Consider the following 26,180-nt stretch of genomic DNA (forward strand, 5'->3'; position numbering starts at 1 on the left):
CCCACTTCCTGCCAAGGAACACCCACTTCCACCCGGAAAAGGGGTTGTTCCACTGAGGGCACCGGCTGCCCACCCAACCTGCCCTGTATTTTCGCCATCATAGTCTTCACCACTATTCCTTCCAGCCACGAACGACGCAAACGAAACCAAGTTCCCCCATCTCGGGACAGGAGCTCTTATCCTCTATTACACTCCGGGAGAAGGAAAAGCGGGAGGAAGACCAGACCTCCACGCCCGACCCCTCGACCCTCCCCTTTACCTCTCCACCCCTCAATAAATAACCTCCCCTCTAGGCGGGGACGAAGCCACATTCGCCCTGAGAGAGGCGGGGCCTCCGTTTTACCACCCCCCCCGCTCTCGCGAGCTTTCAGAACTCTCGCGAGACCCGAAGCCCGACTTGTGCGCCCGGGAAACCCCGTCGCTCCCTTTCCCCTGGCTGGCAGCGCGGAGGCCGCACGGTAAGCGGGTGCTCCGAATCGGACAGTGCGTGGGGCGTCACGACCGGACACCGCAGCCTCAGAGCGCGTGCCTAAGGGCCCCGAGGCGCCCGGCGCGGGCCCGTCCCGCCCCCTGGAGCCGTGGCCACGTGCGAGCGGCAGGCCCGAACATGCCCGGTCAGCGCCGTCCGGGAGCTGAGCGTGGGCCCGGGGGAGCAGCGGCGGGTGTGCGTGGGGCGTCCGGAGTCCCAGGGCTGAGGAGTGGGGTTGCGCAGGATCTTCACACGCGGGAGCCGGGCTGTGTTCGTGCGACCCAGAGAGTCCGTGGGCGTCAGTGAGCTCCTTCGGCCCCGCAGGAGCCGGGGCCAGTCATTGAAGGGGCCTTAGGAAGTAATGGGGTACCCTGGTTTAAGATACTTTGGAGCGAAAGGAGTGGGGTGGGTTCCGGGCCCTTGGCTGTCGTCTCCACCAGGCCTGTGTTCACATGCGTGACCTTCTCCCGCAGATGCCTGGAGTTACTGTAAAAGACGTGAACCAGCAGGAGTTCGTTAGAGCTCTGGCAGCCTTTCTCAAAAAGTGAGTTTGGGGACTGAGGTTCAAAGCGGGGAGGCTGTCGCGTTGGTCTGCCCGTCTGGGCCCAGTGTTTGCCGGTGCTGGCAGGGGAGACTTGTTTGGGGCTTCTGTGGCTCCCTTCAGCATTAGGCCTGGCTTGGTTGCGGTTCCAGCTTCTCTTTGTACTCTGGGCACATCGGGCACCTCGTAACCCATGGCTGTGTTGAAGGGAGGGCATTTGGGGTGTGGGGTAGTTTGTGGAGATTACTGAATAGTGGTTTTCTCGCTGATTTGGTCTTAGGTCCGGGAAGCTGAAAGTCCCTGAATGGGTGGACACCGTCAAGCTGGCCAAGCACAAAGAGCTTGCTCCCTACGATGAGAACTGGTTCTACACGCGAGCTGGTGAGCAACTTGGGAGTGGGGAGCTGGGCGACCCCTGGCACAAACCATACTTACCTATCTCCTCTGAGCTCTTTCCTGGCCCCTGCCCAAGAGGGAGAGAAAGGTTGGGTTGTGTCACCACATGCTTTGTGTGATAGGACATTCAATAACTTGATACTCCAAGTTTTTATGCAATTCTAAGAGCCTTGTGAGAGGAGGATTTGCGGCTTTGAGCTTCAAGGGAAACCAGAGACAGATGAATGTTCATATTTTGCTTATAGTTGGTCTAATTCTTCCTACATACATGGAGTCAGACTCCCTGGGTTTGAATCCATCTTTTACATCTGCCTGTGTCAACTCTGGCAAATTACTTAACCTGCCTGCGCCTCCATTTTCTCATTCCAAAAATGGGGCTAATTACTGTGCCAGTACCGAGAGAATTGTAAGGATTGAATGAATTTAAATCAGTATTTAGAACATGTCTATTGCAAAGTACTTAAGAAAAAGTTAGCTGCCTTTTATAATTGCTCAGGTCAAGTTAGCCTTCTCCATGTCTCTAAGGTTTTTCTAACTAAATGGTTGGAGGTGTGGCCAGGTTAGTCCTTGCTTTAAATCTTGACTTCCTGACCTTATGGGCACCTGTGACCTTGTGCCAGCCCCGTCTCTTGATCTTACAGTAATAATTTACGTTCAGTAATAATATAATAATGTACAGTAATGTATGTACAGCCCCTAACTAGTGTTAGTTCTCATGTGTCTTGACATTTCAGTGCTCACTAAATCTTCACCCTCAGGAAGACCTAACATGGTGGGCGGTGGCGGTGGCAGTGTTGTGTTGTGTCAAGGCGACAGCCTCAGAGTGGACCTTTGCTATGGGGCCTTGGCCTCTCTAATCTTAAACCTTATATTTCATGAAGTGGGGGTTCCATCCTGACTACAACTTGTCTCCAGATAGGAAGTAGGTGGGAAGCGGGTTTGGAAATCAGCAAAACTTCAGAGTGACCCTGAAAAGAGTTGACCTTGGTACAGGTTGCTTGGCCCTTCGGAATAAGATGCATTTTGTAGATTTGTGGTACACTTGTGCCTCAGATGGCCATGGGGCCCACTGTCAGGCCTTGGAGTGGACACAGAGGACCAGCATAACTCAGCTGCGGCCTCTGAGGACTGAAAGGTGAACTTGCTATGGTGGGTTGGGTTGATGGCATATCACCCACTCACCATTCTTATTAGACAGAATGTGGGGCTGATGAAGAGAAGCTGACTTCTCTGGGTGCACAGCAGTGACAAGGTCTGGAAGAGATGTATCCTCTCCACCTATCCACCATCTTGCTTCGGCAGTGCCTCAAGGGTCAGTAGGTCAGGGCATTTTGTAGATTTGTGGTACACTTGTGCCTCAAATGGCCATGGAGCCCACTGTATCGGGCCTTGGAGTGGGCACAGAGGATCAGCGTAACTCAGCTGCAGCCTCTGAGGACTGAAAGGTCTAGGATTGGCATATCTATTTTCCTAATCCTTTGGATCTAGGATTAGGAAAAATCATCTAATAGCCTTTCTCATTTGCTGGGGTGAAGATGCATGCTGTGCTATCAGATACCCCAAAATAGGACTGTGTGTCTTTTGTTCATGTGGTTTTGTGTGTTTTAACATGGGGAGGGATTAACAAGAGATGGGATTAAGCCCTTGGATCACAAACCTAATCGCACCTGATGGTCATGATAGACTTGCTGTGGCCCCTTTCAGCCCACCATGTCCCTTCCTGGAAACCTCAGGCAGAATGTGCATCTTCTGCCTGCCTGCTGGCCTTCATCACAGGAAGTACCACAAAGGTCCCTTTTCCACCTCACTTGTCCACCTGCCCTAGTACACAGGATGGTTGTGTGTAGACTAGAGGCCTGTTGTGTATATTTTTGTTGGGATACAGCCACACCCACATATCTACATACACAGGTGCAGAGTTGTAGTTGTGGCAGAAGGTCTAGCTCTGTCACCCAGGTTGGAGTGCAGTGGCACAATTATAGCTCACTGCAGCCTCGAACTCCTGGGCTCAAGTGATCCTCCTGTCCCACCCTCCTAAGTGACTACCAGTGCCCACCAGTCACCATGCCTAGCTAACTTTTTTTATTTGTAGAGATGGAGTCTCACTATGTTGAACTCTCAAGCCCAAGCAGTCCTCCCACCTCAGCCTCCCAAAGCACTGGGATTATAGGCAGAGTTGACCAGTATCTATTTTAGAGTTTTGATATGTTCCACCCAGTTTGGCAGTCAGTTTATACTAGTCATGGGAGTGATCTGTTTTACCAAAGAGGAAGCTGATGCGCAGACAGGTGAAGGGACTAGCTGAAAGTCTCATAGAGTCTGGCCTGTTTTGCCCCCTCATATTTGAAGTTAGTGTGCTGAGGCTGTGGCCCTGCTGAGCAGGGCCAAAATGTGGAGGCGTGTAGGAACCGGTGTGTGGTGGACAGGTCTTAATCTTGGGGTTTGGGGATAAGGAGGTCCATGGCAGAAGATGGGGCCCTCCTAGGGGGTGGTTTGGGAATGGAGTGGAGCTGTAGGAGTAAGAAGTCCCAAGGCAGTAGTGTAAGGGGCAAGGTGGAGGAAGAACTCAGACTTGCTCTCACCGGACGTTCAAGAGATGGTCACCATGGGTCTTTATGAAGGGGGTGGTCTCAGCTCACTGCAACCTCTGTCTCTCAGGTTCTAGTGATTCTTCTACCTCAGCCTCTCAAGTAGCTGGGATTACAGGCATGCCCCACCACGCCTGGCTAATTTTGTATGGTTAGTAGAAATGGCGTTTCTCCGTGTTGGTCAGGCTGGTCTTGACCCCCCCAACCTCAGGTGATCCGCCCACCTCAGCCTCCCAAGGTGCTGGGATGACAGGCGTGAGCTACTGCACCCAGCTAGGCCTCTTTTTTTTTTTGAGACGGAGTTTCGCTCTTGTCACCCCGGCCGGAGTACCATGGCGTCATCTTGGCTCACTGCAACCTCCCATTTTCCAGGTTCCCTCAGCCTCTCAAGTAGCTGGGATTATAGGCGTGACTGGCTGGACAAGCCTCTTGCTGTCTTGATTCTCTGAAGGACCTGCTGAAGATAGAGATGTGGGAGTCCAGTTTGGTGTTTTGGTGGGTGTCTGCGAGCAGCTGCTGAATTGGGGTGTCCGAAAACATTTCTTGTAGGTTAAAAGCCAGTCCATCTTTGGCTCCTGCGTAGGGCTGGGCACCCACTTGTGCTGTGATAGTAGAAAGAATTCTTGGGCCGGGCACAGTGGATCACGAGGTCAAGAGATCGAGACCATCCTGGTTAACATGGTGAAAACCCGTCTCTACTAAAAATACAGAAATTAGCTGGGCACGGTGGCGCATGCCTGTAATCCCAGGTACTCAGGAGGCTGAGGCAGGAGAATTGCCTGAACCCAGGAGGTGGGGGTTGCGGTGAGCCGAGATTGCGCCATTGCACTCCAGCCTGGGTAACAAAAGCAAAACTCTGTCTCAAAAAAAAAAAAAAAAAGAATTCTTGAGTTAACTTTTGTATAAGGTTAAAAAATTAAAAAGATAGTAGAAAGAATGAGATCCTGGGAGGTGTCACAGAAGTAAGTTAAAGGATTAATCAAGGTCAAAGAAGTGGTGGTTTCTTCTAAGTTTGGCAGAGAAGGGTCAGCCAGAGCGTACTGGGGGTAGTTCTTCCCTGTCTTTGACTCAGTAGGTCAGGATGCGACCACAGTCTGAACTTAGCTGAGCTGTGATGACTCCTGAGAAAACCGTGCCTTGGCTGGTCTGCCCTGTGCTCAAGTGCAGAGAGAACCCCCCCTCTGTCTAGCAGGAACACACAGCTCTCCCTTGACCATGAACTCACAGAGTGAAGAGGGGTGGCCTCCTTTGCAGTTCCAGGTAGAGGGTGATTCCTGGAAAAGGGGTTCCTGAGAGGAGTGGGTTGCCATCCCAAGAATTCACACAGCAGAGGAGCAAAAGGCTTCTAGTCTGCAGGAACTGCAGAAGAAACCATTTGTGACAGCACCTTGCTTGCATTTGGCTCTAAGTACCAGCTAGAGTGGCCTGGATTTGTGCAACTCCCAATTCAAGAGGTGGGGCTGGAACCTGGGTCTCTAGGGGGAGAGGAAAAAGGTCAGTGTTTTAATAGAATGTGGTATTTCAGCTCTTGCATTTCCAATTTGCAAAGTTAATAACCCTTCCTCTCTCTTCTAGTGGGTCAGGATGGCAGGGGAGGAGCTTATAATATCGGACCAAGGTTGTTCTCCTTGCTGAAAGGTTTTTTTTTTTAAAGATGGGGTTTCACCATGATGGCCAGGCTGGTTTTGAACTCCTGACCTCAGGTGATCCACCCACCTCAGCCTCCCAAAGTGCTAGGATTACAGGCGTGAGCCACCACACCCGGCTGCCAAAAGGTTTTCATACAGCCACATTTTACACATTTTAAGCCTCCATTAAAGAACGTAATAGGCTTTATTGAGAGCTTGTTCTCTGCCAGTCACCATGTGTCTCCAATACCATAGCATGAACCACCTGGAGGATAGATAGGTGTGTCCTGTGTCCCTCTTGAGAAGGAACAGTGTTGGAATTCAAGCCGCTGTCAATCTGACACCTCAGAGCTTGGCTATGTCCACACCAAGATTGGCCTGAGCTCTGGGTGCTAGTCGAAACCCAACAAGACTGAGGTTGAGTGCCCATTTCTGGTACACAGCCTCTCGGGGCATCTCTGCTTAAGAGTATGTGCCTTACTCTTAAAAAGCAAGATAACTACTGCTTCACTCCTTCAAAATAAAAGAGAGAGAGAGAGAAAAGCAAGATAATAGAAAAAGCTACCCTGCTTTCTCCAGTCCTGGGTACTGTAGTTCAAGTGGGAGAGCAGGTCTCCCACACAGCCAGGTACAGGGCCTAGAGGGACGGCAGCAGCTGCTGGACATTGAGCTGGTCTGAAACGTTGGAGGTTTCCAGTGATGTCACTCTCCTGGCAGAAAGATTGGGGTGCGTGGCTTATACCAAGTGGTCCTGGTTGTGGGTACTTATAACCCAGCAGTGGGCTAAGGGGGTAGGGCGTGGGGTGAGGTGGGGACAGAAGTGAGCAGATGGCAGAGGTAGTGAGACAACAGCAGGGCTGTGCTCTTAGCCCCCACAGACCATGGTTATACAGTATCAGCCAGGGATTGGTTCCAGGATGAACCCCAATACCTAAGTCCATAGATGTTCACTCTTAATATAAAACGCTATAACATTGGGGCTGGCACAGTGACACACACCTGTCATTCCAGCACTTTGGGAGGCCAAGATGGGTGAATCACTTGAGCCCAGGAGTTCAAGACCATCTGGGCAAGATGGCAAAATGGGTCTCTTCAAAAATTAGTTGGGTGTGGCGGTGTGCGCCTATAGTCCCAACTGTTCATAAGGTCAAAACTGCAGTGAGTTGTTACCACACCACTGCACTCCAGCCTGGGTGACAGAATGAGGCCTTGTCTCAAAAAAAATGGGGGGGGGGGGAGTAATATTTGCATATCGCCTATGCAGATCGTCCCATGTAGTAGTATTTTTTTTTAAGACAGTCTCACTCTGTCACCCAGGCTGGAGTGCAGTGGCATGATCTTGGCTAACTGCAGCCTCTGCCCAGGTTCAAGCAAATTCTTCTGCCTCATACTCCCAAGTAGCTGGGATTACAGGTGTGCGACACCACACCTGGCTAATTTTTTTGTGTTTTTAGTAGAGATAGGGTTTTGCCATGTTGGTCAGGCTGGTCTCAAGCTCCTGACCTTAGGTGACTCACCCACCCACCTCAACCTCCCAAAGTGGTGGGATTACAAGTATGAACCACCATGCCTGGCTGGATCCCATATATAGTAAATCATCTCCAGATTACTTCTGGATTAATACAGGCCAGACATATAGCAGTCCCAGCGGGAGGCTGAGGCAAGAAAATTGCTTAAGTCTTCAGAGTTCGAGGCTGCAGTGAACTGTGATGACACCACTGCCCTCTAGCCTGGGTGACAGAATGAAGCCCCGTCTTGCGGGGGTGGGGGTGGGGGTGAATACAGTAATTGTCACACTGCTTTTAATTGTGTGGATTTTTCTCCTCTGAATATTTTTGATCCACCGTTGGTTGAGTCTGTGGCTATGGAGGGCTGGCTGTATCTGTACCTGATCTCAGGGCAGGAGGGGGCTGGGAACAAGCGGTGTGCAAGAACCATTTCTGGGCAGGGAGCAGGAGGCCAGGAGCAGCCCACCACCCCACACAAAACACTGCTGCCTGGCACTTGGCAACTATTGAAGAATCCCCAAATTCCCCCACTTGATCTCTAGAACTAGAGGAAAGAAGTCAATTTGCTGGTCTCTGGGTCCCAGGGACAAATCAGAATCTGCTCCAGAGCCAGGCGGAACCATGTGATGGCTGAACTTCCTGCATCATGGATCACAGTGGCAGGACAAGGCAGTGCCTCCAGAGCCATGTGACATGGAGCCATTGAGTACCCTCTGGCATCTCAGTGTCACTCTCTGTAAAGGAGAATAGCACTTGACACACCCATTGAGTCCTCACAGTAACCTCCCGGCCCTAAGGTGAGGTGCAGTGGAGAGACAGAAAAGCCCTTGGCATGGGGCCTGACTGAAGTGTGCTGCAGTTAGTGGAACCGTGTTTCTGGGGAGGTGGGGGCTTTCCTTGCAGGCAAGGAGGCTGGCTGGGGTGGACCAGGGACTTGCCCAAGCCAGTCTAGGAACAACAACCCCCGTGTCCACAGAGGGGCTGGTACACATACCAAGATGGGGGCATCCACTGCACAGTGTCTGCCCTGTCCTTGTTATCTTGAGCTCTCTCTCCAGACTCTGGTTGCCCAGAGAGTGGCAATGGAGATGGTCACAGCTAGGCCCCACCTGTACATACCTCAGGTTCAATTCAACAGCAGTGCTGCTGGGACAGTAAGCACTAAAGAAGTTGGCGGCCGGGCGCAGTGGCTCAAGCCTGTAATCCCAGCACTTTGGGAGGCCGAGGCGGGTGGATCACACGAGGTCAAGAGATCGAGACCATCCTGGTCAACATGGTGAAACCCCATCTCTACTAAAAATACAAAAAAAAATTAGCTGGGCATGGTGGCGCATGCCTGTAATCCCAGCTACTCAGGAGACTGAGGCAGGACAATTGCCTGAACCCAGGAGGCGGAGATTGTGGTGAGCCGAAATCGCGCCATTGCACTCCAGCCTGGGTAACAAGAGCGAAACTCCCATCTCAAAAAAAAAGAAGTTGGCCCTGCAGAGGTGGGAGTGCCCACCCAGGGTGCAGGGCTGCTTGGTGAGGAAGAGCTAACTGGGGTTGGGGACAAAGAGGGAGCTGTCAGTTTCCGGGTGTTAGTGTGTGTTTTCAGTTTCCCTCATAAAACGGTGAGAATTGGCTCTTTACACATGGAATTGTTTACGTGAGACCTTGATAAAGACCCTAAATCGCCCTCTCACACTATCCCCAGCTTCCACAGCGCGGCACCTGTACCTCCGGGGTGGCGCTGGGGTTGGCTCCATGACCAAGATATATGGGGGACGTCAGAGAAATGGCGTCATGCCCAGCCACTTCAGCCGAGGCTCCAAGAGCGTGGCCCGCCGGGTCCTCCAAGCCCTGGAGGGGCTGAAAATGGTGGAAAAGGACCAAGATGGGTAAGCAGGGTGGGCAGGGCTGGATTGATGGAGCAGCCTTGGGGCCAAGCCATCAGTGCCCACAACTCATTTCCCCAGTAAATGGTCCTGCATAGTCTGCCCAGCCCCTCAGGCCTCTCAGAGGCAGGCAGGAGGGGATTCTGCAGAAAAGCGAACAGCAAGGGGCCTCACCCTGACCTCTCTGGCTGACTAGCCCAGGCGCCAGGAAGGTAATTTAGCGACTGTCCGCTTTCATTAGCCTGCTCGTTAACTTTTACCAATTGATTTTTCGGGGCTTTTGATCTAATGCTTGCACAAACGACACCCCATCAGCTCCCAGGCGGGCTCCCACTGCTGCCCCCAGCTCGTTAGAATGCACCTGACTAAGGCCCTCACTGAGACTTGGCTGGCGGCAGGTGGTCCCACAGCCAGGTGCCTTCTTGAGAAGCCTAGCTCGAAACCAGAAGGGAAGGGGCTGAGAACACGACCTGTGCTCACTGGGGCCTACATGACCATTCCTTCCCCACAGGGGCCGCAAACTGACACCTCAGGGACAGAGAGATCTGGACAGAATCGCCGGACAGGTGAGGCCTGCGTTGCGGCAGGGCCAGAATTATTTCCTCCTGGAGGGCACAGCTCAGGGTGGTGGTGGGGTCAGGAGGGCTGCCCAGGGACAGGGGAAAGGACAGTTGTGACTAACTTTTCCTGCTGGTGCCGCTTAGAAATTTGGAGGGAACTGCAGCCCAGGTGCCAGTGAGCCTCCGCAGAGCACATAGCTGCATCTGCAGGCGACTCCCTCTTCCCAGGTCTGCCTGCAGTGTTCCCTGAAGTCCTCATGCTTACTGAGCATCACATGGGTGGCTTGGGAAAGGGACAGGGCTGGTTCAGGACCCAGGCCTCCATTCAGATCCTGGCTGGCTGACACCTGGGGCAGAGTGGCCACACCTCTGGTGCCACAGTCTCCCTGTCTTGGCCTCCCTGTGGCCAGAATCTACCCTTGGCCATGTCAAGCATGGTAGTGAAGAATACAACAGGAGCTCCCAGGGCCTGGCATGAACTCAATTCTGTAGCATTGACTCAGGCCTCCTAGGAGGTTTGGAGTATTTAGTGACTTAGTCAAGTGTCGCAAAAGAATGGAAGGTGTTAGCCTTCTAGGAGTTGGGGGTTGCCTGGAAGGAGAAAGCTCTTCCAGGCAGAGGGGCTTGGCAGACACATCATCGCTGGTGGTTGGATGTTGCTTTCTCACATGGCAGTGGGACTCCACTCCACCACTCCCTTCTTCCTTCCACATCTGTGAAATGGGGAAATAATCACAGTGAGAATTAGATGAGATGGATGCATTTCATTTAAGACCACACATCGGGTACCCACCTCTAGTGGATAGTAGATAGCTGTTACAAAGTGCACAGCAGAGGCCCCCTTGACTGACCTTACTCTTCCATCTTTTCCCACAGGTGGCAGCTGCCAACAAGAAGCATTAGAACAAACCATGCTGGGTTAATAAATTGCCTCATTCGTAATCCTGGTCTGGGTCTCTTTAGAGTCTGCTCTGTCACTCAGGCTGGAGTGCAGTGATACCATCTCAGCTCACTGCAACCTCTGCCTTCCAGGTTCAAGCGATTTTCCTGCCTCTGCCTTCCAAAGTGCTGGATTACAGGTGTGAGCCACTGCGCCTGGTCTGGTCTGGGTCTCTTGATTGATTGCTCTTTGGGGGCATGAGGAATAAGCGCTTCCTCCCTTCCCTTGAGTGAGGGTGCCTAGATGGCTGTGTACCTGGCAGCCAGTAGGGCCTCCCCAGTCAAACAATTCCTATCTGGGTTTGGAGGAAGGGCCTAGGGGCCTTTGTGGCTCACTCCCCCACATCCTGTCTTTGCAATTCTCAGAAAGTAAGAAAGGATGGCTGTGTGAGCTATAGAGGGCAGTAAGCTGTGCGCTTAGCTGGACATGGGCTGCAGAGGTGGCTTCTGCTGGAGGAAAGCAAGAGGGTCTATGGCTCATGCTTCTCCCTGGAATGTGGAACACAGGCCACCAGGGAGCCTCCACCACAAAGTGGCCTGTGCTGCCTGCACACTAACACTCCTGGACATGCACGTTCTGGGTGGTCCTTGAGCCTTCACTCTGCATCTGAGTGGTGGTGGGCCTGCTGAGTGTGGCAGTGGCAGGGAGCCGGTGGAAGTGGAGCCTGATAGGTGCCTGTGCAGAAGTGCAGCTCCCAGGGTGGCCACACGGGGGCTGCATGATCTCAGCAGTCCTCCACAGCGACTGGCTTACACAGCAAAGTGAGATGCGGTCTCCACCCATGATTGGGCACCTGATCAGGGCAGGAGATTTCAACACTGCCCAGTGGGAAAAACGGGAAAGAAGCTCTTGGGACCTACTGTGACCCGATGCTGCTCCCAGTATTCCCCTGTCCAGGTTATTCCTGGGATCTGACCCATTTTCTGGAAAGGGCAAAGGCTGAGTTTTGAAGTTTAAACTACTTGAGTTTAAATCCCAACTCTTCCTAATCCCATGACCAGTGCACCTTCCTCCCCCGAGCCTTCACCTTGTTTGTGACCCTGCTAACTCCTGATTGGGCAACATGCCATGGAGAGCCTTGACTCTGAGTAGCTCTGCTGGTGGACAGCCAGTTGGCAGTTCCCAAATCTAAGGCATAAGTGTTGAAAATAGGAAGTATCAAAGCCATCAGGTCCTACACCAGGGGAGAATGAAGCTGCCATCCTTCCCAGCTTGATTGTCAGTGCTGAAGGATTTGTATTTAAAACACACTTAGAACCTACTGTGTGCCAGCACTGCACTGTGCCAGGCACTTTCCAACTGCATCATTGTGGCCAGGCACGGTGGCTCATGCCTGTAATCCCGGCACTTTGGGAGGCGCTGAATCACCTGAGGCCAGGAGTTCCAAGAACAGCCTGGCCAACATGGTGAAACCCCATCCCTACCAAAAATAGGAAAAATTAGCTGGGTGTGGTGGTGGGTACCTGTAATCCCAGCTACTGAGGAGGCTGAGGCAGGAGAATTGCTTGAACACGGGAGGTGGAGGTTGCAGTGAGCCAATATTATGCCATTACACTCCAGCCTGGGCAACAAGAGTGAAACTCCATCTCAAAAATTAAAAATTAGCCAAGCTGGTGGCACACACCTGTAATCCCAGCTACTCAAGAGGCTAAAGCAGGAGAATCACTTGAATCCAGGAGGTGGAAGTTTCAGTGAGCCGAGATCACACCACTGCACTGCAGCCTGAGCAGAGCCAGTGTCCATTTCAAAAAGAACAAAAAATTTTAAGGCATCATTGTTTACACTCAGCAACCCTGTGAAGTAGGTGCCGAAAAGCATTTTGGAAGTAGGGAAAGTAAGCCATAGGTTGGGTAACTTGCCCGATGTCCCCCAGCTACAGCCATCATTTGAACCCAAGCCACCTGGCTGCAGCCTTGGGCCTAGCCACTCCAGGGCTCTGTACTTCAGAAGAGAGGCCCAAAGGGTTGCACTCTGGCTGTAAGCCAGTCACTCCCTGTTCTGGGCCCTAGTTTCCTCTTTTGGCCATTAAGGATAAAACATTTTCCAGAGCTGACAACATGAGAATATGCCAAGCATCTGGTTTGCACAGCAGCAGGTACGTGGGAAGGTGGAGGTGTCCGGAGTAGGTCTGCAGTCCCGCAGCTGTGCCGCTCCAGCCACTGGGGGGCAGTAGAGGGCCTAGAAACGGGCTCCTCCACTGAAGGCGAAGTCAGGGCTTCCAGGTCTGGAGCCAAGCTTATTCCTGGAAGGGGTCTTAAGGAAGAATTGAAGTGCAGAGGGGCTACTGACCCCAACAGAACACCTGGGATCCTGGTCCCCAGAGCTATAGAACTGTGTTCCAGATACTGTGCCAAGTGCACTGCAGAATACAGGGTTTCATCATGTTGGCCAGGCTGGTCTTGAACTTGACCCCGGTGATCTGCCTGCCTCAGCTTCCCAAAATGCTTAGATTTCAGGTGTGAGCTACCACACACAGCCAGAATATTCTTACAGTCTTACAAGTGGGTTTGTACCCATGTTATATGAGAAGAAACAGGTTCGGATGACCAGTTAGTTGACCAAACAGATGTAAAAGAATCCTGGACTCGAGGCCCAGGCTCTTCTGCATGGGTGGCAATTGCACTTTTTAAAAATTTTTGCACTATGGGAAGTGGATGATCACTTGAGGTTAAGAGTTTGAGACCTTGACTAGGTGTGGTGGTTTATGCCTGTAATCCCAGAACTTTGGGAGGCTGAGGTGGGTGGATCGCCTGAAGTCAGGAGTTTGAGACCAGCCTGATCAACATGGTGAAACCCCATCTCTACTAAAAATACAAAAATTAGCCGGGCCTGGTGGCATATGCCTGTAATCCCAGCTACTTGGGAGGCTGAAGCAGAAGAACCGCTTAAATGCAGGAGGCGGAAGTCATGGTGAGCATAGATTGCGCTACTGCACTCCAGCCTGGGCAACAAGAGTGAAACTCTGTCTCAAAAAAAAATTTTCAAGACCAGCCTGGCCAACATGGTGAAACCCTGTCTATTAAAAATACAACAAAGGCTAGGCGTGGTGGCTCACACCTGTAATCCCAGTACTTTGGGAGGCCAAGGTGGGCAGATCACCTGAGGTTGGGAGTTCAAGACCAGCCTGACCAACATGTAGAAACCCCATCTCTACCAAAAATTCAAAATTAGCCAGGCATGGTGGTACATGCCTGTAATCCCAGCTATTCAGGAGGCTAAAGCAGAAGAATCACGAATCTGGGAGGCAGAGGTTGTGGTGAGCCAAGATCACACCACTGCACATCAGCCTAGATAACAAGAGTAAAACTCTATCTAAAAAATAATAATAGGTCGGGCGCGGTGGCTCACGCCTATAATCCCAGCACTTTGGGAGGCCGAGGTGTGGATCGTGAGGTCAAGAGATCGAGACCATCCTGGTCAACAAGGTGAAACCCCGTCTCTATTAAAAATACAAAGATTAGCTGGGCATGGTGGTGCGCGCCTACAGTCTCAGCTACTCAGGAGGCTGAGGCAGGAGAATTGCTTGAACCCAGAAGGCGGAGGTTGTGGTGAGCCGAGATTGTGCCATTGCACTCCAGTCTGGGTAACAACAGTGAAACTCCATTTCAAATGATAATAATAAATACCAAAAAAAAATGGCAGGACATTGCGGTGCACACCTATAATCCCAGTACTTAGAAGGCTGAGACAGGATAATGTCTTGAACCCAGGAGGCGGAGGTTGCAGTGAGCAGAGATCACACCACTGCACTCCAGCCTAGATAACAGAGCAAAAACAAAAAAGGCCGAAATACTTGAGGCATACAAAACAGTATTCGTAATGTAACAAAAACCTGTGAAGCACCACCCAGTTTAAGTAACACAGGCAGGGCAGGGTGCAGTGCCTGTAATCCCAGCACTTTGGGAGGCCAACCTGGGAGGATCACTTGAGGCCAGGAGCTCCAGGCCAGCATGGGCAACATAGCGAGACCCCACCTCTACAAAAATTTTAAAAATAGCCAGGCATGGTGGTGTGCACCTGTAATCCCGGCTACTTGGGAGACTGAGGTAAAAGAGTCACTTGAGCCCAGGAGTTTGAGGTTATGATCATGCCACTGCACTCTAGCCGGGGCTACAGAAAGAGGCTCTATTTCTTAAAAAAACAAAAAACAGCCGGGCGCAGTGGCTCACGCCTGTAATCCCAGCACTTTGGGAGGCCAAGGCAGGTGGATCATGAGGTCAAGAGATCGAGACCATCCTGGTCAACATGGTGAAACCCCGTCTCTACTAAAAATACAAAAAATTAGCTGGGCATGGTGGCGCATGCCTGTAATCCCAGCTACTCAGGAGGCTGAGGCAGGAGAATTGCCTAAACCCAGGAGGCGGAGGTTGCAGGGAGCCGAGATCGTGCCATTGCACTCCAGCCTGGGTAACAAGAGCGAAACTCCGTCTCAAAAAAAAAAGGTGGCTGGGTGCAGTGGCTCACGCCTGTAATCCCAGCACTTTGGAAGGCTGAGGCAGGGGGATTACCTGAGGTCAGGAGTTTGAGACCAGCCCGGCCAACGTGGTGAAACCCCATCTCTACTAAAAATGTTAGAATTATCTGGGCATGGTGGCACATGCCTGTAGTCCCAGCTACTTGGGAGGCTGAGGCAGGAGAATCGCTGGAACCTGAGAGGCAGTGTTTGCAGTGAGCCGAGATCACACCACTGCACTCCAGCCTGGGTGACAGAGCAAGACTTTGTCTCAAAATAAAAAAGTAACACAGGAAATAAAACCAAGGCAAGATGAGCTCTGTGTGTCTGTGTGCCCCTCCCCAGACCAAACTCTGGCTTCCCCAAGAGGTAACGCCTCCCAGGAACTGGGCGTTTGTCACTTTTCTGCACAGGTCTACAGCTCTACTACAAATGTGTGTCTCTAAGCAGCACACGGGGTTGTTTTGCCTTGTGAAAACAGGTCAACTCTCTCATGCTATGGTATTTTTTTCTGATGTTTGTGCTGTTTCTGAGACAGCCCTGACACCTTCCCCTATTCTATCGCATTCTGTTGGCTGCCTTTGCTGTAGTAGATGTGCCCATTCTCCCATGGACGGACTTTTCATTTGCTTCTCAATGTCTGCTACCAAAAATCTCCCTACAATGAATTTACTTTTTTTTTTGAGATGGATTTTCACTGTTGTTACCCAGGCTGGAGTGCAATGGCACGATCTCGGCTCACCACAACCTCCGCCTCCTGGGTTCAAGCAATTCTCCTGCCTCAGCCTCCCAAGTAGCTGGGACTACAGGCATGCACCACCATGCCCAGCCAATTTTTGTATTTTTAGTAGAGATGGGGTTTCACCTTCTTGACCAGGATGGTCTCGATCTCTTGACCTCGTGATCCACCCGCCTCAGCCTCCCAAAGTGCTGGGATTATAGACGTGAGCCACCGCGCCTGGCCAATGAATTTACTTTATGTATCCCCTTGTATGTGTGTAGGAGGGTCCCCTAACTGCTCTCAGATATCTCAGCAACTCTGCCCTCCCCACTCAGACCTCATTTCCCTCCTCCAGACATGCTCAAAGGAAACTGGGAGCAACACAGAATCAACCCTGAATCTCTGTCCACCACCTGCAGACTGTATGACACCAGCAAGTGACAACATCCCCTATCTGGGCCACGGTTTCCCCTCTGTAAAACGGGAATGACCTACCTTGCCCAGTCATGGCAGATCAATATAAAACAACTTCCGGCTGAGTGTGGTGGCTCATGCCTATAATCCTAGCACTTTGGGAAGCCAAGGCAGGAGGATTCCCTGAGGCCAGGAGTTCAAGACCAGCCTGGGCAATGTAGCAAGATCCCATCTCTCTAAAGAAGAAGAAATACATATTGTTATTATTATTGAGATGGACTTTCACTCTTGTCACCCAGGCTGGAGTGCAATGGTGTGATCTCAGCTCACCACAACCTCCACCTCCTAGGTTCAAGCGATTCTCCTGCCTCAGCCTCCTGAGTAGCTAGAACTACAGACATGCACCACTACACCCAGCTAATTTTTATATTTTTAGTAGAGATGGGGTTTCACCATGTTGGCCAGGCTGGTCTCTAACTCCTGACCTCAGGTGGTTCTCCCGCCTCGACCTCCCAAAGTGCTGGGATTACAGGCATGAGCCACCGCACCCAGCCTGTTTTTCTAAAAAAAAAAAAAAAAAAAAAAAGAATTCTGCCAGGCACAGTGGCTCACGCCTGTAATCCCAGCACTTTGGGAGGCAAAGGTGGGCAGATCACAAGGTCAAAAGATCAAGACCATCCTGGCCAACATGGTGAAACCCTGTCTCTACTAAAAATACAAATATTAGCTGGGTGTGGTGGTGCGGGCCTGTAGTCCCAGCTACTCAGGAGACTGAGGCAGGAGAATCGCTTGAACCCAGGAGGCGGAGGTTTCCATAAGCAGAGATTGCACCACTGCTCTCCAGCCTGGTGACAGAGCGAGACTCGGTCTCAAAAAAAAGAATTCCAGTAATGAGCTGATCATGGGTCTAACTCCTTGAATACCGGGAACAAACACCATGTCATATCACATAATGAGACAGGGAGACATTCTGATCCCCATCTCAGAGACAAAAAATGCCAAGGCTGGAAGGATCAAACTGCCCACCTTGTCACATGTTAGCCACGGGGCAGCCTGCCTTACTGATTCTTCATGAGCATTTATAGTGACTAGCATTTACTGAGCACCTATTATGTGCCATTTCTGTGCACCCAGCAACCCCTTTAAGTCCTTGTTTCTTTTTTTTTTCTTTTTGAGATGGAGTCTTGCTCTGTTACCCAGGCTGGAGTGCAATGGCACCATCTCAGCTCACTGCAACCTCAGTCTCCCAAGTTCAAGTGATTCTCCTGCCTCAGCCTCCTGAGTAGCTAGGATTACAGGCACCCACCATGCCCAGCTAATTTTTGTGTTTTTTGGTAGAGATGGGAGTTTCACCATATTGTTCAGGCTGGTCTTGAACTCCTGACCTCGTGATCAGCCTGCCTCGACCTCCCAAAGTGCCGGGATTACAGACGTGAGCCACCGCGCCCAGCCTTAAGTCATTGTTTCTAATCCCAAGAAGCAAGGAAATGGCGTCAGGGAAGGAACAAGGTTTGCCCAAGGTCAGGCAGGGGCAGAGGTCAAGCTCAGAACCCTCACCTGCCCAGAGCACGTGACCAGGACTCAGGCTCTCTAGGCTTCCTTCCAAAGGCTCAGCAGTGATGACCCAGCCCTTGAACCAGCCTCTACCCCTACCCAGGCAGCCACCTCTCAGGGGAATTGTGGCCACCGCAGGTGCAGGGAGCACTTCCTCTCTACTCATGGCCTGAAGCATACCCGGCAGGGGCTGTCCCCAGGCCCAACGAGCAAAGGACCCAGCAGCGAGGACCACTAGAGCCCATCTCCGGGGGGCTGGGCAGGAAATAGGGTGGGGTTTGGGTAGGGAGCTGGTACCCCAGGACTGCTGCAGCTCAAACTAACGCATCGACCGGGAGAAGATGCCTGGGGGTCTCGGAGTCCTCCAAGCTCTGCCTGCCTCCATATTCCTCCTCTTCCTGCTGTCTGCTGCCTACCTGGGTATGTGGCCAATGGGCAGGAACTGGGGGGAGGAGGGGGAAGCCGTGGAGGCTGCAGAGAGGGCACAGGCAGCGGGAAGGGGGCTCAGGAGAGGGGAATAGGAGGCAGAGAGCACAGAGCCAGGGAAGACACCTGTAGAAATCGGGTCTGTTCCATGCTGGGCAAAGATGCGGCTGGAGAGAGCCCAGCGAAGGAAAATGGGGGTCCAGAGCCCCACGGAGGGAGGCAGGAGCAAGCGTCACCTCCCCCACCTCCTGTAAAAGAAGGAACTAAAGCCGCTCTTGACTGAGCACCAGGGCTGCAGGCAGGAAGGGCAGTGGGGCTAGCAGCGTTCAGTGTCTGACAAGGGGAGAAAAACCTTTCTCTGCCTTAAACCTCAGGCGCCACCCTGTGTTGGGAGCCCCTTCTCAGCACTGGGGGATCTGATGCCTCATGGACCCCCCTTGCCCACCCAAGGCCAGCGCGTGGCCATGCTACCCCAGGAGCTCAGAGGTTTCTCGGTTTCTCAGGGTAACTGGAGTTCCCACCTGAGTCCTAAGCCCATGCCAACGAGGGTGCTTGGCCCCTCTCCCTACCTCTTCTTCCTTCTCTTTTCCCCACCTCCCTCCTCCGACTGCTTCCAGAAGAAGAGGCCGGCCATGTGGGTGGCCTGGCTGAGATCTGGGGCTTCCCAGAGGAGCCCCGGATTGGACGCTGCAGTCAGCCTGAGCCACCCCGACTCAGACACCCACAACCTCCACCCTGCTGAGGGCGTTCACTCACCACCAGCCCAGCCCAAGGACTGAACTCACCCCTGACCCTGAAGTTGAAACATACAAGTTACAGAGAATGAGGGACGGGCACAGGGTCACAGGCCAGGGCAGGCCACAGATAGGCTCCTCAGCCCAGGCAGGAAGAGGCCAGGGAGCCAGGAGTTTGAACCCAGTGCCACTCCTGATTGCCTGGTGATGCTGGCAACTCGCCTGCCCTCCCTGGGCCTCAGTCATCCCTCCCGTAAAGTGGGGTTAAGGAAAGAACCTACTGCTAGGGTTCTGTGAGGATTACCAAGAAAAAGCACCAGGTGCAGAGTCTCACTGAGGCTGGGGTGGGAAAATGGACTGGGAAGGCTGTGGGAGGAGGGGATGCCTGCCTGCTTCTGGAAAGAGCTGTCTGGACGCAGCCTCCAGTTCCTAGAACAAACATCCAAAAGCCAGTGAGTTCTCAGGCCAGAGCACAAAGTGGGTATGCAGGAGGGGGGCAGGAGATGGCACTGCAGAGGTGACAAGGGCCTCCCAGGGGTCTCACTATCCCAGAGAGTCTCATTCTCCTCCCCCAGGATGTCCTCACCCACCCCAACCCCTGTGTCCTCTCTCCTTTCCCAGGGGCATCTTCACTCTCCTGCATCCGCCTCTCCCCAAGATGCATCAGCCCCTCTCAGGGGCTCTCCCTCCTCCTCCAGACCCAGGAGAGTCCTCGCCCTCCTCCCCTCCCCCCATGAGTGTCCTCACCCTCCTCCCCACCCCTCCCAGGAGTGCTGGAGCTGTAAGGGCAGGGCTGCGGGCCTGTGTCGCCATGCCCAGTCCCTGACCCACCTACCCTGCCTCTCCGCAGGCCCTGGGTGCCAGGCCCTGTGGGTGCACAAGGGCCCAACATCGTTGATGGCAAGCCTGGGGGAAGAGGCCCACCTACAGTGCCTTCACAATGGCAGTAACACCAACGTCACCTGGTGGCGTGTCCTCCACGGCAACTACACGTGGCCCCCGGTGTTCGTCGGCCTGGGCCAGGGTGTCAACGGTACGCTGACCATCCAGAACGTGAACAAGAGCCACGGAGGCATATACATGTGCCGTGTCCAGGAGGGCAACAAGCCATACCAGCAGTCCTGCGGCACCTACCTCCGCGTGCGCCGTGAGTGGCCTGGCCCTGGCCCCTACCCCCACTCTCCCGCTGGGGACACTCAGTTTATCTTTGAAGTGTGGAGGGGATATACCCAGTACCTTCTTTGTGGGTTTCAAACTGGCTCGGACGAGGGACTGACGATCTCCTCTGCAGAGTGGGGATTTCGGGGGGCCCGGGGCCTTGCAGAGGTTGGGCAGATGTGCCAGGGCTTTAAGCTTCCTACCTCCTTGCAGACCCGCCCCCCAGGCCCTTCCTGGACATGGGGGAGGGCACCAAGAACCGCATCATCACAGCCGAGGGGATTATCCTCCTGTTCTGCGCAGTGGTGCCTGGAACGCTGCTGCTGTTCAGGGTGAGTCTGCTGGGACCCCCGAGTTGGCGGGTAAGGGCCTGGGCTGAAGGACTCCCAATGCCCAGGTGGCCCTCTAGAGCCTAAAGTTCTCCATCCAAAACTTGGAAGAAGAAAGCACCCATTGCACAGGAGCTGTGGAAGTTAAATGAATGAATATAAAGAAGGGACTTGGGCCGGACATGGTGGCTCACACCTGTAATCCCAACACACTGGGAGGCCAAGGCGGAAGGATCACTTGTGGTCAGGGGTTCGAGACTAGCCTGAACAATATGGCGAAACCCCGTCTCTACTAAAAAAAATTCAAAAATAACCGGGTGTGGTGGCGGGTGCTTGTAATCCCAGCTACTCCAGAGGCTAAGGCAGGAGAATTGCTTGAACACAGGAGGCAGAGGTTGCGGTGAGCCGAGATTGTGCTATTACACTCCGGCCTGGAGGACAAGAACAATACTCTATCTCAAAAAAAAAAAAAAAAAAAAAGGGACTCGAACTGGCGCTGGGCCCAGGGGGTGTCTTCAATTTAGTTTCCCCTTCAGGGCTGTCCTCACATCCACCTCCCGCTGAAAAGAGTCTCACTCTTCCCCCAAGAGTGTCTTCACTCTCCTCCTGCCCTCACCCAGGAGTGTAGTTACCTTCCAGGTGCAGCCAAGACCAGGGAAGGTGGGGCGTAGGGGTCCTCCCAAAATCTCCGATCTGTACCAGCCTCTCTGTACACCCCTCAGCAACTGCAACTGTTGTTCATGGAGAATGGTAAGGGAGTGGAGGGTCTAGAGAACAGAGGCAAGAGGATCACTTGAGGCCACAAGTTTGAGACCAGCCTGGGCAACATAGTAAGATCCTATCTCTACAAAGGCAACATAGGAAGATCCTATCTCTACAAAAAGTCTTTTAAAAAATTCGCCAGGTGTGGTGGCATGCACCTATGGTCTCCACTACTCGGGAGGCTGAGGTGAGAGGATTGCTTGAACCCAGGAGTTCAAGGCTGCAGTGAAATATGACAGTGCCACAGCACTGCAGCCTGGACAGCAGAGGGAGACTCTGTTTAAAAAAAGAAGAAGAAACAGAGAGAGAGAGAGAGAGAGAGAAAGAAAAAGAAAAAGAGGCCGGATGCGGTGGCTCAAGCCTGTAATCCCAGCACTTTGGGAGGCCGAGGCGGGTGGATCACAAGGTCAAGAGATCGAGACCATCCTAGTCAACATGGTGAAACCCTGTCTCTACTAAAAATACAAAAATTAGCTGGGCATGGTGGCGTGTGCCTGTAACCCCAGCTACTGAGGAGGCTGAGGCAGGAGAATTGCCTGAACCCAGAAGGCAGAGGTTGCGGTGAGCCGAGATCCTGCCATTGCACTCCAGCCTGGGTAACAAGAGCGAAACTCCGTCTCAAAAAAAAAAGAAAGAAAGAAAAAGAAAAAGAAAGGCAAAGAAAGAACAGTTAGACTCAAAGATAACTGCCACGTAACCAGTATGTGGCCTTGGGCACATCTCTTACCCTTTCTGAAAAGGCACCTTCTGGCATCCAGGGGGGTCCGAAAGATATTCACCTCCCCCTGCTCACTGAGGCACCCACTCTACCCACCCCTACAGAAACGATGGCACAATGAGAAACTCGGCTTGGATGCTGGGGATGAATATGAAGACGAAAACCTTTATGAAGTGAGTGAAGGGTGGGGACAGGGTACGGGCAGGTGTGTTAGCGATTGGGGGGAAGGGTCCCAGAAAGAACAGCATGGGGTTCCCTCTAGGAGTGGTTGGGGACAGGGACCCCAGGTGCCAGGGTGCTGATGTTCACTGCCTCATTTCCACCCCAGGGCCTGAACCTCGATGACTGCTCCATGTATGAGGACATCTCCCGGGGCCTCCAGGGCACCTACCAGGATGTGGGCAGCCTCCACGTAGGAGATGTCCAGCTGGAGAAGCCGTGACACCCCTCCCCTGCCAGGCTGCCACCACCTGCAGTATATCCAGCTCCAGGGTTTCTCCTCACTTCCCGGGAACATTCTCCCTTCAGCCCTCCGGGAGGATTCCTTAGTCATCTTCCCCTGGTTGGGGGCGGGGAGGTAACTTCCTCTTCTCCAGTGAGGAGAAGAGTGAGGTTACCCTGGATTCCTTGGACTCCCCCCGGGGGTGTCCCACTCTTCTTTTCTCTAGACTGCCCCACCCCCCACCCCTTAACCCAGTCCTCCCCCTGCTGCCTTTCCCAGGCTCCCACCACCCCAGCAGGTAATGAGCCCTTAATCGCTGCCTCTAGGGAAGCTGATTGTAGCAGCCTCGTTAGTGTCACCCCCTCCTCCCAGTCCTGTCAGGGCCACTTAGTGATAATAAATTCTTCCCAATAGCAGACCTTGGCAGGAGTCGTGGATCTTATGGGAACCGCCTCTCCCACACTTCCCTTAGACCCAGGAGTTCCAGCCCAAGCCACCCCTGCCAACTCCCCACACCTGGGACCAGGTAGCCAGTCTGGGCTGTCCCCCTGGAAGAAACAGGACATCTCTTTGGGAGGTCCCCAACCCAACCAAAGGACTGGTTTGGCCCTATCTGCAGGGTCTCACCCTAGGGTCATGTCTTTAAGCAAGAAGGAGAGAAGATCAATGTAGGTGTGTCTACCAAATTATTTATGCTTTTTTTTTTTTTTTTTTTTTTTTGAGATGGAGTTTCGCTCCTTACCCAGGCTGGAGTGCAATGGCGCGATCTCGGCTCACCGCAACCTCCGCCTCCTGGGTTCAGGCAATTCTCCTGCCTCAGCGCCTCCTGAGTAGCTGGGATTACAGGCACGTGCCACCATGCCCAGCTAACTTTTGTATTTTTAGTAGAGGCGGGGTTTCACCATGTTGACCAGGATGGTCTCGATCTCTTGACCTCGTGATCCACCTGCCTCGGCCTCCCAAAGTGCTGGGATCACAGGCTTGAGCCACCGCGCCTGGCCCCGCTTTTTTTTTTTTGTTTGTTTTTTTGAGAGAGTCTCACTCTGCCGCCCAGGCTGGAATGCAGTGGCGCAATCTCAGCCCACTTCAACCTCCACCTCTCAGGTTCAAGCAATTCTCATGCATCAGCCTTCTGAGCGGCTGAGATGACAGGCATGTGCCACACCTGCCCCACCTCTGGCTAATTTTTGTAGTTTTAGTAGAGATGGGGTTTCACCATGTTGGCCAGGCTGTTCTCAAACTCCTGACCTCAGGTGATCCACCTGCTTTGGCTGCCCAAAGTGCTGGGATTAGGAGCATGAGCCACTTTATGCATATTTAAGTCTTGGAAACACAGGGACTATTTTGTGGGGCTGGCACGAAATGCAGACTGCAGCCTTTTCCCGGTGGGTTGACTTACAGAAGGGGCATTCTGGAGGGTCTGTGGCCCTAACCTGGGGAGAGCAGGGAGATCCAGGGGCAATGACAGAGGCACAGAGCCACGCATTTCCTGAGAAAGGGAGAGGAGAGAGGCTGAAACCCAGGGATAGTGAAGGAGATGAGCAAGTACAGGAAGAGATGACGAGCCCCTGGGAATCTGAGAGAGACGGGAAGGTGGAGATAAAGAGGGGCAGAGACAGAGCGAGAAGGCAACGAAGAGTCAGAAGGTAGGAGGGGCAACCGAAAATGGGCACGAAGAGGCCCAGGCGCAGCAACAGCTGGGGAAATGACAGAGACTGAGCTGGAGATGCAGAAAGATACAGAGAGACCCGGAGAGGGTAGAGAAGGGCTCTCGGGGCGAAAGTGATGGACAGAGAGGAGAGGTGGAGGCCGAGGAGGGATGGATCCCAATACAGAAAGACAGAGGGGCAGAGAAGGGAACGCAGTCGCAGACGGGAGCACACCCACGGAGGCGAAGGAAGAGCATAAGACCAACAGAACCACAGACGCGGAAAGGCCGGGAGGCCGTGGTTCGGGCTGGGGCGCACGGGGAGCAGGGCTCGCCCCCTAGGCCCGGCGGGGAGGTGACCCCAGCCGGGAGCTGCGAGCCCCACGGAGCCCGCGCCCGGCGGACGGACAGATGGACAAAGCCGGGGAGAGGCCGGGCGCGGCCAGGGTGGGGCCGGTGCCCGCGGGGACCCGGGCGCAGCGGGGAAAGGAGGGGCGGGCAGGCGGCGAGAAGGGGAAGGAAGTGGAGGTGCCGGGCGGGCGCGGGGCGCTGGCAGGAAGCGGGGAGGGGCGGCGGGGCGGGGGCCTCCGGAAAAACGCCCCGACTTCCTGCCCCGCCAGAGCCAGGAAGCGGGAGCCGGGACCCAGGGCCCGGGATCGCCGAGCCCGACCCCGGGCGCCCCGCCGGTCACCTCTGCGCGGACACCAGGTACTCGGTCCCCGGCCCCGCCCGGCCTCCTCCCCTCGGCTGCTGGGGGAAGTGGGGAGGAGGAGGAAGGGGCTGGGGCGCTGCCGGTAGCGGAGGGGCCCCGCGGACCCAGCGGCCACTCCTCCTCGGGCCTCAGTTTCCCATCTGTCAAAGGGAGCAGAGTGGGGAGAACTCACACTTGCAGAGTGCCCAGTAGGTGGGGACGAACGGTGCGAGGCCGGGGCCAAGGCCTCCCACCTGCTTAGTGGAGGACTGACGATCACTCCCATTGTACGGGTGGGGAAACCGAGGCCCGGGAGCCAAACCGACTCGTCCCAGGGAACGCATATCGCGGGACAGTGTGCAGTTTGGATTTGAACTTGCACCTGCTTTCCACAAAGTGCCATCCTCCAGCCTCCGCATGCTTTAGGGCCACCTAAAAAAGAAAAACAGCAATCACAACAGCGACGAGGGCCGCTGTGGAGCTGAAAGTTTCAGAGTGCATTTGAAAGAGTTTTCAGAAAGCTCTTTTCTAGGTCTTTAATTATACCGTGGAGACGGGAGTAGCGGAGGGAGCTGGAGACCTTCTCCCATTATACAGATGGGAAAACTGAGGCCTGCAGAGAAGTCATTACTTTTTGCAGATGACGCCACTGCATGTCAGAGGGAAGGGTGTGCTGGAACTCAAGACTTTTGCTTTTACAGTTCCACAGGAAGGGAGATCTGGGGGTACGGAGGGAATTGATGATGTACGAGCGTTGGAAATTCAGCGGGTCCCCGAAGTGGGGAGACTAATAGGACAGGGAGCCCCACTCCGCGGTCTGAGTGGTCAGCGCCGGAGTGACTCAGAGAGCACCGATCGAACTCGGGCGGGGTTGGACTCATCTGTACCTCCGGGCGCGGGGCGGCACCCAGGGATTGACGGGGGCAGTCGAGATATGGAAACGCCGGCCCTCCAATACAGGCCAGAGCGGCCCTATCTGGCCTGCGTGGCGCAGTGCAGCGCTAGAGCGGCTGGCGGGAGGAGTAGAGTCGCCGGTGCCGGTGCAGAGCAGGAACCCGGCTAGAGCGGCTGGCAGGAGGAGTGGAGCTGGGCGCAAAGGCCGACTCGGGGCGGCTAGAGCGACTCTGCGTCGGGGGTGGGGAGAGCGCGGAGCCGGCGAGCAGAGGCTTCGGTTCCGGCGGCGGTGGCATCTCTTTCCACCTGGAGCAGGTGAGGGACGCGGTCCTCGGCGGGCGTCAGACCCTGATTCTACACGTCCTTCCTGGCATCCCTGGCCGTGCACACCGTCACGTCCCCCGTAAGGATTTAGGGCCCGCGTAAGACCCGCCACATCCACGTAAGATTTGGGGCTCCTGTAGACCCGCCACTTTCTGTGTAGATTAAAGTCTTACAGACCCTCCAGGTTCCTGCTAGCTCTCCATGGAAACCCGGCTTCTCACAGATGTGGGGTCCTCATTAAGTAACATCCCCTAGAACCCGGGGCTCTGTAGACCAACGGTCTCGGGACCAACCATACACCCCTATGGAATTCTGAGCCCCTTTTAAGTCTCCAGAGGTTCCACAGGCTGGCAGCTGTCCCTATAGAATCATATAGAATCATGACCCTGTATGAGCCCTGGATCC

At 53.8% G+C, this 26,180-nt stretch overlaps 3 protein-coding genes across 27 annotated transcripts in view; all 3 read left to right on the top strand.

The window, feature by feature from the left end:
* Window positions 1-423: 423 nt before the first annotated feature.
* Window positions 424-10,515, top strand: RPS19 (ribosomal protein S19). Of its 2 annotated transcripts, none has more exons than XM_008988089.5 (6): window positions 424-614; window positions 943-1,013; window positions 1,291-1,391; window positions 8,827-9,010; window positions 9,519-9,573; window positions 10,444-10,515. In XM_008988089.5, exons 2-6 carry the CDS (start codon window positions 943-945, stop codon window positions 10,468-10,470), a joined length of 438 nt encoding a protein of 145 aa, XP_008986337.1. In that variant the 5' UTR covers window positions 424-614; the 3' UTR covers window positions 10,471-10,515. The 2 variants fall into 2 exon arrangements, with proteins under 2 accessions (XP_008986337.1, XP_003735638.1); XM_003735590.6 differs by having other exon boundaries at window positions 424-458.
* Window positions 10,516-17,965: 7,450 nt separating this feature from the next.
* Window positions 17,966-22,634, top strand: CD79A (CD79a molecule). The gene is made up of 5 exons (XM_002762164.6): window positions 17,966-18,069; window positions 19,660-19,956; window positions 20,181-20,299; window positions 21,881-21,949; window positions 22,105-22,634. The coding sequence occupies exons 1-5, from the start codon at window positions 17,991-17,993 to the stop codon at window positions 22,216-22,218; spliced, it is 678 nt and encodes a 225-aa protein (XP_002762210.1). The 5' UTR covers window positions 17,966-17,990; the 3' UTR covers window positions 22,219-22,634.
* A 1,162-nt stretch (window positions 22,635-23,796) lies between these two features.
* The window catches only part of ARHGEF1 (Rho guanine nucleotide exchange factor 1), a 46,739-nt gene continuing 44,355 nt past the window's right edge, over window positions 23,797-26,180 (top strand). For 6 of the 24 annotated variants that reach the window (XR_013530915.1, XR_013530916.1, XM_078359738.1 and 3 more), the window contains exon 1: window positions 23,797-23,864. The gene's annotated coding sequence lies outside the window, so the exon portion shown is untranslated. Of the gene's footprint in view, window positions 23,865-24,468; window positions 25,894-26,180 lie in introns of those variants that run through there. The other 18 variants (XM_078359746.1, XM_078359751.1, XM_078359757.1 and 15 more) reach the window with 7 other exon arrangements.

The sequence above is a fragment of the Callithrix jacchus genome, chromosome 22, assembly GCF_049354715.1.
Source record: "Callithrix jacchus isolate 240 chromosome 22, calJac240_pri, whole genome shotgun sequence".
Lineage (NCBI taxonomy): Eukaryota > Metazoa > Chordata > Mammalia > Primates > Cebidae > Callithrix > Callithrix jacchus.

What these genes read in the sequence shown, in the direction of transcription:
- RPS19 (XM_008988089.5), top strand. Translation starts at nt 943, where the DNA reads ATGCCTGGAGTTACTGTAAAAGACGTGAACCAGCAGGAGTTCGTTAGA. An exon ending in CTGGCAGCCTTTCTCAAAAA is followed by an intron (nt 1,014 to 1,290) that starts GTGAGTTTGGGG and finishes ATTTGGTCTTAG; the next exon opens with GTCCGGGAAGCTGAAAGTCC. An exon ending in TGGACAGAATCGCCGGACAG is followed by an intron (nt 9,574 to 10,443) that starts GTGAGGCCTGCG and finishes CTTTTCCCACAG; the next exon opens with GTGGCAGCTGCCAACAAGAA.
- CD79A (XM_002762164.6), top strand. Translation starts at nt 17,991, where the DNA reads ATGCCTGGGGGTCTCGGAGTCCTCCAAGCTCTGCCTGCCTCCATATTC. An exon ending in GCTGTCTGCTGCCTACCTGG is followed by an intron (nt 18,070 to 19,659) that starts GTATGTGGCCAA and finishes GCCTCTCCGCAG; the next exon opens with GCCCTGGGTGCCAGGCCCTG. An exon ending in AAGACGAAAACCTTTATGAA is followed by an intron (nt 21,950 to 22,104) that starts GTGAGTGAAGGG and finishes TTTCCACCCCAG; the next exon opens with GGCCTGAACCTCGATGACTG.